The sequence below is a fragment of the Chrysochloris asiatica genome, unplaced genomic scaffold (assembly GCF_000296735.1).
Source record: "Chrysochloris asiatica unplaced genomic scaffold, ChrAsi1.0 scaffold00003, whole genome shotgun sequence".
NCBI lineage: Eukaryota > Metazoa > Chordata > Mammalia > Afrosoricida > Chrysochloridae > Chrysochloris > Chrysochloris asiatica.
Genome location: NW_006408521.1, coordinates 15,790,892 through 15,802,124, shown reverse-complemented (window position 1 = coordinate 15,802,124; position 11,233 = coordinate 15,790,892). Strand labels below are relative to the sequence as shown.

Below are 11,233 nucleotides of genomic sequence, written 5' to 3'. Positions count from 1 at the left end.
GCTATGAGTCGGAACTGACTCCACGGCATACCACCACCACCACCATTACACATGACGAAGATGACAAAAGGGGCAAGAACTAGACATAGTAGAGTGTTCCACAGCCTGGGACCTCCTTCAAACTCCTACTTTTCAAGGCTACAATTGTCACATGGCTTCTGGCCTACTGGTAATAGCCTGATTAGTTACTTACTTCAACACTCCCACTTTTCCTCACAACCTAAGAAGAGGAGAAAAGTCCTGTATCTGTTTAGGAGATCTGTGCTGCTTTCTCAAGTGCCCTATAAAGTGATCCCAGTAAAGCCGAGCAGCTGGATTACATAAGGAAAGATCAGAGTAGGAGGACGCCTCATTAGCAACCTGAGCTCTGCAGATGTTACCGCCTTGCTTGCTAGAAATGAAGAGGACTTAAAATACTTACTGACCACAGCCTTAAGTATGGGCTGCATCACTGTAAAGAAAACAAAAACCCCTCACAATTGGACCAGTAAATAACATCAATGACAAATGGATAAAAGATCGAAGTTGGTCAAGACTTCATTTTGCATTGATCCACCATCAACATTCATGGAAGCAGCAGTCAAGAAATCAAACGATGTATTGTACCTCTTTAAAGTGTTCAAGAGCAGATATAAACTGCCAGAAGAACAAACCCATCTGTTTTGGAAGAAGTACAATCAGAATGTTCCTTGGACATGAGGATGGAGAGACTACGTCTCTCATATTTTGGACTCTGTCAAGAGGGCCCAGTCCCTTGAGAAAGACATCATGTTTGGTAAACTGGAGGGTCAGTGAAAAAGAGGAAGAACCCCCAAGGAGATGGATTGATACAGTAGCAGCAGCCATGGGCTCAAGCATAGCAACAACTGTGAGGACGGCACAGGACTAGGCAGCGTTTCCTTCTGCTGTGCACAGGGCTGCCATGAGTTGGAACCAAGCAGATGAAACCTAACAACACCAACAGTAAAGCCAAAGGGGCCTGGTGGTACAGTGGGTCGCAGTTTGCTCCCATAAAGATTTTACAACCTTGGAAATCCTATTGGGGCAGTTCTACTCTGTCCTATAAGTGGATACGGCAGACAGAGTAAAGCCAGGCTAACAACTTCAAGTGGCCAAAGACAGGCTGATCCTCAAGGCCAAAGGCACAAGTAAGGACCAAGACTTGACAAGATTTGAGACTGAACTCTCATCCATAATCACTGCCCAGAAGTAGCCTGCCACATCTTTTTCCCTCAGAGTGGCTGTGTTTTAAGCTTTGTGAATTTATTTCCATACTTTAATGGAAATAAATTCACATCCAGATCAGACACTCTGTTACAAAAATATATACATGCTTAGCCAACAACTGGAATTGTGGTGTGGCACTACAGAATAATGCACAAGTATTAATGCAAGGTCGGTTTGAACTGCAATGTCGGTGGTTCAGGATCACCAGCTGACCTGTACAGGGTCACTGTAAGTCTGAACCGACTCAATGGCACTTAACAACAACAGCAACAATCCAACAACTAACAATTATCTGGAACAGCGGCAAACTGGACACCTTATATTATTGTATAGGGACTTTACTGCTTCCTGACCAATTCACACTACAGCCTGCTTCTATACTAGATGGAGACTAAAAGTAGTCTTGTTCAGTCTTTCCCCCATTCCATCATCTATAATTTTTACTAACATATGTAAAATGGTCACATGAGAAGGGACGAGGGGAAGGAGACGCTACTAAATACTGCGTAACCTTCTTACTTGTCAATTTTTACCTTTCAGAATTCTTAAATTAATGTGGGAATCAAGCCAAAAATGCCCATTAAATACCAGCCGTTTTCCTGAACTTACAAACGGACCTGAGGCAGCGGGCTGTCCTAGCTACCGCCATGATTGCCACTGTCCTCCTCATGCTGCCCACGTCCCAACGCTGACAACCAGCGCATGGCGGACCACAGGTGGAAACTGTACCCTGACATGCTGAGACACATGGATGTCAGTCATGACACAGATTTTAGGGAGAGCTCATTATAGGCAGAGGAGCCCTAGAGGTGTAATGATTTAACACTTGGCTGCTAACCAAAAGGTTGGCAGTTCGAATTAGTGGAAGAAAGGTCCTGGTGATCTGCTCCTAAAGACTTCAGCTGAGGAGACCCAATGGGGAAGTTCTACTCTGTCCTATAGGTTGCTATGAGTCAGAATCGACTCAGGTATGTAACTACAACACCTTTGTAGGCAAGATATGGAGAAAGGGAAAAACCCAAAACACTAGGAGACCATGAGAGCCGGTGCTCTCTAGAAGTGCACAGTCTGGTTTGAACAGTAAACATGTTCATGAGAAACCCAACTGAAAACCCTCATCACACAGCCACAGGTGATCCGACCAGTGTGGTGGCACAGGGGGAAGCATGTGCTGGACACTGCTGCCCAGTCCATGGACTCATCCTTAGCATCATATGCTACTAGTTCCTCCCAACTGGGCGCACAGTATTGTATGTGGGTTTACCCAGGCAAAGCTGTCTAGAATATGGCCTTCCTAGTTCATGAAAGTGAAGAGAAAGGTAAAAAAGTTAAGTTTGATGGCAGTTTGCAGAGTGGATCCCCTGCCTAACTCCAGGGGGCGCCATTTAAATAGAATCAGTTTGAGGTTGGACTCCTGGTGTGGCGCTGTAGGATTGGCACTGGACCACAAGGTCGGTGGTTCAAAACCTCAGAAACCCTATACAGGGTCACTATGAGTAAGAACAGACTCGACGGCACTCATCAACGTAAAGAAAACTGACCGGGACATAGAGAGCTACCTACCTCTTGGATACTGAGTTCATTCATGGCTTTTAGCACAGTACCTGGGGCACATCAGAGATCTCATTTGGCAGGAATTTGACTAAGGAACGTGGGTGGAGCTGTAAGGATGGTGGTTCAGGCCCACCAACCACTATGACGATTACAGCTACAGAAACTATGAGTTGGAATCAGCTCCAGGGTAGTAGGCTTAGGGGAACCTTGTGACTAGGATGGTGGTTGTAGTTGTTAGGTGCTATCGAGGTGTTCCCAACTCATATTGATGACAGTCTTGTGTTTAGCAGTCCAGTGCCTAAACCACAGTGCCAGAAGGACTTCATAGTCAAATTCCCTGTCAGATGAGATCTCTGACGGCCTCAGGCACCTGTAAGAAAAGTCACAAACTAACCTAACAGCCAAGGTTTTGACAATCTTGCTGACTCCATAATCCTGTCACCAGGAGTCTTAGTGGCATGGTGGGTAAAGTGTTGGGTTGCTAATGGCAAGGTCGACGGTTCAAACTCACTAATCGCTCTTCAGGAGAAGGATGAAGCTGTCTGCTCCCATAAAGATTTACAGTCTTGGAAACCCTACACAGCAGTAACACTCTATTCTATAGGCTTGCTAGAAATTGGAATCCACATAAAAAGAGTGATTTGGTTTGGTTTGGAACTCTGCGACTGAAAGACTATAAATAGCTTCACCTTACTAGCTTCCATTTTCCCACATTTGATAAATGAGTTTTTGAACATAGATCTCAAACTCTAAGACACAAAAGCTTGGGATTATTTTCTTGCTCACTGATTTATAAGTATTAGCAATAACACAGGAAAAACAATGATTTGCTGGTGTAGTGGGTTACCTGTTGGGTTGCTAGCCACAAGGTCAGCAGTTCAAATCTACCAGCTGTCGCATGGAAGACAGATGAGGCTTTCTACTCCTGCAAAGATTTATAGCCTCAGAAACCTTATACAGGGTTGCTATGAGCTGGAACTGACTCGACAGCACTTAACAATTCTAAAATAACATCTTAACTCTTCCCAAGATCTGGCTGGTGATGCATAAACAGCTGTGCTGACCTCACCGTTACCAAAATAGTTACTGATGAGAAATAATATCACCTTAATGATGGAAATGGGAGGACAATGAGACTCACAGGAAGGCTGGCAGACAGAAGACCAAGGGTAAAGAAAACAATGCGAAAGAAAAACAAGGAACATTTTATAGCAGAAGGAGGAACCAAAAGCTCACTGAACGCCTGGCTCCCTCTCAGGTTATTATGGAGCTAGACCTGGGCGTCCGGACGCAGCAGTTTCATTTCACAGGTGAGCTCCACGTCCTGCTCCCACATCAGCTCGCTGGGGTCTCAAGAACACTTTACACGGTTTTTCCTCCTCATCCTTTCTTCATTGCTGCTTCCCCATGTTCTGGCTTTAAGAGCCCATCCTTATCATCATTTCTTCTTCAGAAAAGAGCCTCGATGCATTTTAGTTTCTGAGGCCTTTCAAACAACAACATCTTAATAATTTCCTGGCTGTTTTGTAGTTGAGGCTTTCGTTTTCCTTCTAAGACAGCTGTACAAGACGAACACCATTGGCACTAAAACTATCCCTTACTATCTTGCCTTTGTTTTTCCTCTAAGAACACTGGTTTCTTCTGCCCTGTTTCCAACTTGTTACTGCAAGATTCTATCAACTCAAATCTAGAATGAGAAGTATAATACTTACCACATTAATAGGGGGCCTTTTGAAGTAAAATGGTAGCTTCTCTTTTACAGTTATGCAGACTAAATCCACATCTAAATGTGTGCAAGCAACCTGTTAAGAAGTAGGAAAAAAAATTGGTCAACCCCAAAGGAAAACTAGAACAAGACAGGGAGACAGGGTCAAACCTGATGTAAAGAAACATAAATAGGTGTTTCCTTAGGTGTCATGATGGTTTCATGATGAAATACATCTGAGCCTCTGTGAATTTCAGTTTTTAGCCATTCTTTGAGGCTGGGTTTCACTGGTTTAATTGTGACCCGGCTAAAGCAGAGTGGTATGACCATGGACCTCAACAGACCCTCTTATTTGGGAAACTCACTACTAAAGAGAAGAGCTCTGGTAGCGTAGCAGTTATGAATCGGGCTGTGAACCTCAAGGAGAGCAGTTTGAAACTAGCAGCTGTTCCGCGGGAAAGATGAGGCTTTCTGCTCCTGTAAAGATTTACAGTCTCGGAAACCCTGTACAGGGTCGCTATGAGTCGGAACCAACTCTACGGCACATCACCATCACCACCACCACTACAGAGGACTTCTGGTGCAGTGCTGTAGGGTCAGCACTGGACTGGGAACCACAAGGTTGACAATTCAAACCCACCAGCTGCTCTTCAGAAACCTTATATTGGGTGACTATAAGTTGGAGCCAATTCACGGCACTTAACAACAACACTGCTAAAGATGGGTTGCTGAGTGAACTTTGGTTTCTGGAAGGCTACTTCAGATTGTTCCAGAAACTCTTGTAATACAAACAAAAAGGAATACATACATGGCATGTGTATTCTAGAAATTATTTACTGAGTTCCTTAGTGGTAGGAATTGGCCTTGGTCTAGAGCCCCAAACAGTCTATTGTGTGGCTGAGAAAACACTGACAGCATTATCAGGGACCCTTTGCGCCAATACTAATGGAAACTGTCGTGCTGGACTGCAAAGGCATTTGAACTGCAAGGTCAGAGGTTCAAGCTCACCAGTCATTCCTCGGAAACCCTATGCAGGGTCACTGTGGGTGGGAACCGACTCGACAGCACTTAACAACAACAACAACAAAAGCAGAGGGTTTACATATTGAATGATACTGAATGAATCTTTTCACCTATTAATTTCCCCGTCATTTGTTTTAATGTTTGTTATTACTCGTTGATCAATAATCTACATTTCCTTCCAAAGGAGATTTGAAGTGGTTTATAAAAAATACACACAAGAGAAAACACACAAATAAGTCAGGGCAAACAGAAAAATCAGGGAAAGAATATAAAATGATGCTACGGAAAGCTTACTAGCATCACCTCACTAGAGTAAGGCCAGAAGGCACTGTTGTTAAGTGCTACTGAGTTGACTCCAATTCATAATGACCACGTTTAGGGTTTCCAAGGAGCAGCTGGTGGGTTTGAACTGCTGACTCTATGGCTCATAGTCCAGGGCTGATCCTACAGCACCACACCAGAGGCACTGTTAAACAATGTATATCTGGCTTTGACATTGACATTATTTGATTTAATACAAAACAGATCAGCTGTTTTGTATTAAAAAAAACTTACCTGACAATGTTAGTATGTATAGGCTAGTGAACAAAGTTAGTATGAATAGGCTAGTGACAGCAAACACACACCGGTGAAAAGAAAAAGGGATAAAAGGGAGTAATAATGGCCTGCAGAATCAACTTTGACCCCTAGCAGTGACAGAAATGTCACAACTTACTCCTGTATCCTCAGAAGTCCCACTTTTTCAATAAAAAACTGATTGAAAAAAAAGAAACTGTCAAACATTCAGTAAAGCTAAGTTACACTACTTTTTCCTTATACATTTGCTTCTCTGTCACCTTTCGTATATAACTGTAGACAAGTTAAAATATCTCTTGTGTTGGCTTAAGCACACACAGTATAATAACTCTTAATTACCAAGAGCAGCTTTACTTGGCCCTCTCCGACCTGGCAATGCAAGATAAGCACTAGATGGCAAGGTCAGTTTGAACTGCAAGGTTGGCAGTTCAAATCCAACAGTCACTCTTCAGAAACCCTGGACAAGCTCGCTATGAATTGGAATCGACTTCACGGCACTTAACAACAATGAAATTCGTTTTGAATTTTGTTTTCCATTAATCCAAATGTTCACCTGCTATACTTAAATTATAAAACAAGAACTAATCCTGGTGTAAGGAGCTCTGGTAGCGTAGTGGTTACGAATTGGGCTGCCAACCACAAGGTCAGCAGTTCGAAACTACCAGCTGTTCTGCAGAAGAAAGATGAGGCTTTCTTTTCCCGTAAAGATCTACAGCCTTGGAAACCCTGTATAGGGTCGCTATGAGTCGGAACCGACTCCACGGCACACAACAACAACAATCCTGGTGTGGTACTGCAAGATAATGTATTGGACTACGAGGTTTATCTGAAGAGCAAAGTCGGCAGTTCAAAGCTGCTCCTCAGTCACCCTACACAGGGTCACTATGAGTTGTAATTGACTCAATGGCACTTAACAACAACAATAACAAAGTGATATTAGACATAACTTAATCTTTGTAATATTTAAAGTATTTCAATATAATATGAATATCGTTGTTGTTAAGCACCGTCCAGTCACTTTCGACTCATAGTGACCCTGTATATGATGTCTGAAGAGAGGCTGGTGAGCTTGAACCACCACCCTTGCAGTTCAAAATGACTTTGCAGAAGTCCAAAAACAGTAGAGTTGAATTTGCTTTGGAAACGAAATTTACCACAACCAGCTTCCTTACTCAACTGCTCCATCTACTGGATAAACTTGGGATATATCTTTCTGTGATTTTACAACCCTTAAAACACTGCCACTGAGTGGATTCAGACTCATAGCGATCCTATAGAGTTTTAAACCCTGGTGGTTTTGAACCACTGACCTTATGGTTAGCAGTCTAGTGCTTTTCCTACAGATTCTGCTTAAACATAAACTATGATAAAATGAACTGGTATGGTGTTGTAGGATAAACACTGGACTGCCAAGTACAAGGTCGGTGGTACAAACCCACCAACCACTTCTTGGAAACCCTATTAAGAATTGCTATGAGTTGGAACCAACCTGATAGCCCTTAACAACAACGTTGTAAAATTAAAACATCAAAGACCAGTACATTCATTTTTTTTCCTGAAATATTCTTTTGTCAGATGCAAACTTTTTTGAATCTATATAATAAACTTTGAGAATTTTCTAAAAGTAGTTGTACCTCACTTTACAGAGTAAAACATATTTCTTAAAAACTGCAATCCAGTTGATTTCCAAACCCACCTTACTACGATAGAGTCCTGGTGTGGCACTGTAGACTAAGCACTGGACTATTAAGAAGGTCAGAGGCTCAAACCCACCAGCTGCTACTCAGAAACCTTATCCAGGGTTACTAGGAGTTGAAATCCATTCAACAGCATTTAACATGGTGGTGACAAATGTAGGTACTCAGCTGCTAACACAAAGGCTGGTGTTTCCAACCCACCCAGTGACATTACGGGAGGACCTGCTGATGTGCTCTCAGGGATTACAACCTAGAAAACCTTCTAGGGCCGTTCTACTCTGCCACGTGCAGATGCTTCAAGTCCAAAAGGCAGCTGACTGTATTTCAAATGTCTAGGGAGTGTCTCAAGTTTGTGAACAAGCATACATATTAAATGTCTTTTCCATCTGAAAAGTCACTGAACTCGAATTTCAAAAGTACAAAAGGAATTAAATCTAGAACAGGAGGTAGATGGGACCAGCAGAGGTTTGATTCTGAAAAATTTCTAGATTAAAAGCTAATGTGACCATACTGTCATATGCTGGGGAAATATATCGCTGTGAAATTTCAAAATTCCAGGGGAAATAAAAAATTATAAAAAGTTCCACAGGGGGCAGAAACAGGTCACCAACCAAAGAAATGGCATTAGATTTCTTAACACAATATTACAAACGGTGGACTCCTGGTGTGGCACTGTAGGATCAGCAGTTCACACCTACCAGCTGCTCCTCAGAAACCCTGCACAGGGTCGCTATGAGTCACAACCAACACAACTGCACAACACAACAACAACATCATAAGCAGTATTCTTTTACATCACAGTTACTTACATGAAAAAGTTTTTCTGTCTTTGGAAAAACAGCAACAATATCATACAGGCGAACTCTTGAAGAAGTTGCTCTCTGGTAATACACAAAGAAAGTTATCATACAGAAACAGAAAATGTATACATGGAAATCCACTGAATAATTAGTTATATTTCAATCTTTCAACACTTTCAGTTTGCCACTGGTATTCCTGCTCACTAGGCTCAACCTGCTTTCCAAATCACATCATGCGCTCCTTGTCTCAAGACTTTGCATGCTCCAAAAGTGCTTTGGGAACATCTTTCTCTGCTTCTTACTGAGATGTCAATATTGATTTTTCAGGCCCCAATTTGAACAACTTCCTCAAGGTAGCTCTCCTGCTACAAACTCCCAGAGTATCCTTTATTTACTGCTCCTCCCCTTTTCAAACAACTTACATTTGTAATTATTATTTGTTAAGCTCTTCTCCTGCCAATTAGACTATAACCTTTGTAAGTTCAAGGACTGTGTCTGTATTATTAAGAGCAAGATCCCAGCACCCAGCTTTACGACTGGCACATGTGAACTGAAGATTGACTAGCAGTTGCCAAAGGATTCTTTAACTGTGGTATCACTATGCATGTACCGTGAATAGAACAAGCTATCTGTTCGGCTATGACAATTCTAAAGACAGGAAGAGTAGGGCAGGTGTCATACAGGGGGGAGGTAAAAAGCCACACCATTTAACATTAATTAATACACTGTACAGGGCTAAAAAGAGAGTAGAAAAATAACCTACCAAAACATTGCAGTGAGAGGGATCTGATATGATAATCGTCAGTCTAGTTAAAATTTTAATTGGTCTTGATTTCCCCTAAAAGTAAAATGGATGATCAAAAAAAATGCACAAAGAACTGACTTTCCTTATCAGTAAAAAGTACTCATTAAAACATAACAGCTATAAATAATACTGAAGGGCAATAAACTAGCTCCTGTCCTCAAGGAACAGATAACAGAGCTAAAGAAAAAACCGGATGTATACATGTTAAACTACATGAGATAATGTAAAAATTGCAGGACTTCAGGGAAGAAGTACCAGATCTACAGTAAGAGACTTTCATGGAAGAGCTGACTCTTGAGAGACGTGGAAGACTGGTCCCAGGCAAGGCTGCTGGAGCCAGGTTAGAGACTAGCACACATCACTGGGTGTGTCTGAACTGAATGAACAGGGTATTATATTTGTAAACACCTACCTGTACAATTGGCAAAGTTGTAAAGAGTTCTGAAACAGCTACTGGTTTTTCGATTTCCTGCAACAAATACTAAACAATCAACCTGAATTGTGCATGCTAATGAGGCAAAACATTATGGATACAAGGTTTTCAGGAGGAAAAAAATGTTTTTTAAAGTAAATTTCTGGTATTCAGATAAATTAAAGCTTTTTCTTTTCTTTTGTTTTAGGATGAAAACTAGAGAAGTAATTAACAATATCAGCACAACAGAAAGGATGAAAAATAGTTTTAAAGCTGTGGATGGGGAGGGGGAGAAAAAAAAAAAAATCTAGCAATAATCTAATCAGCATTTGGTAATCTAATCAATAAAGCTGCTGGCCTAAAAAGAAAACATACATATTTACCAGAGGCTTAAGAGTGAAATCAATTAGTTAATGGGTTCATGACAATAAAATAAAAAGGCTAAGTATTGTGATTACAGTTCAATCAATTAAAAAAGCACTTTAAAAATACTATTAAAAGCAACTTAATAAATATCAAATCAACTTTATGAATTGTACCATGCAGTAGTACTTTACAAAAATGTCTATCATTTGCACAAATATAAAGCCGCTCCCAACTATTAACACATAAGATAAGAAACTAACAATGCACAAAGAAAGTGCTCATAGGAAATGTGCTCATCTGTAGTCTCTGTTTTACAGAGGAGCACTGGAGTCCTGGTACGGCACTGTCGGATAAGCACTCAGCACTCGACAGCAAGGTTGGATTGAACCACAAGGATGGAGATTCAAACCGCCCAGCTAATCCTGGGAAACCCTATACAGAGTTACTGTGAGCCGAATCTGACTAGATGGCACTAAATAACAATAGTCTCTATATGACCCATATATAAACACAAATGATTATATTTTTAACTGACCTGTTTCTTTTCCTTAAATTCAATAACATGATTGATGGCAACAACTGAATAGCCAACTGAAAAGAAAAATTCAACAGTCACAACAAGCTGTAACTGAATAATTGCAGGCACCCTTGTTGCTTTGTTGGGCATAGGAAATATATATCAGACATGCCCTCTCTCGGGAAGTTCAAAATATACTCTGCAAGGGGATGGCATCAGGAGAAGCTTCATTGAGAAGAGCTACACCCCCTCAAAAGTTCATTTGAAATGAACCATCAGGGCATATAAATGCTAAAGGTCTTTAGGCATCATGTGAACCCCTTTTACAGATGACTTTAAGTAGGTCCCAGAGAGACAATGCTAATTAGTGGCTGCAATGGAAAGAATCATTTCACTATGGCTACCTCACAAAGGTGGAATTCTGGTGAGATGTTATAGGATATGCACTGGGCTGCTAATTGTAAGTCAGTGGTTCAAACCCACCAGCCGCTTCTGGTAAAATCTATACAGGGTCTCTATGAGTCAGAATGGACTACACTCACTAAACGTTA

General features: G+C 41.4%; 1 protein-coding gene across 1 annotated transcript in view; it reads right to left on the bottom strand.

The window, feature by feature from the left end:
* Positions 1-11,233, bottom strand: part of RPP30 (ribonuclease P/MRP 30kDa subunit) — a 44,112-nt gene that overhangs the window by 31,591 nt on the left and 1,288 nt on the right. The window contains exons 2-6 of the mRNA XM_006831445.1: positions 10,701-10,756; positions 9,800-9,856; positions 9,346-9,420; positions 8,592-8,663; positions 4,494-4,583 (exon numbers count right to left, since the gene is read on the bottom strand). Coding sequence (XP_006831508.1) covers positions 4,494-4,583; positions 8,592-8,663; positions 9,346-9,420; positions 9,800-9,856; positions 10,701-10,756 — 350 coding nt within the window. The remainder of the gene's footprint in view (positions 1-4,493; positions 4,584-8,591; positions 8,664-9,345; positions 9,421-9,799; positions 9,857-10,700; positions 10,757-11,233) is intronic.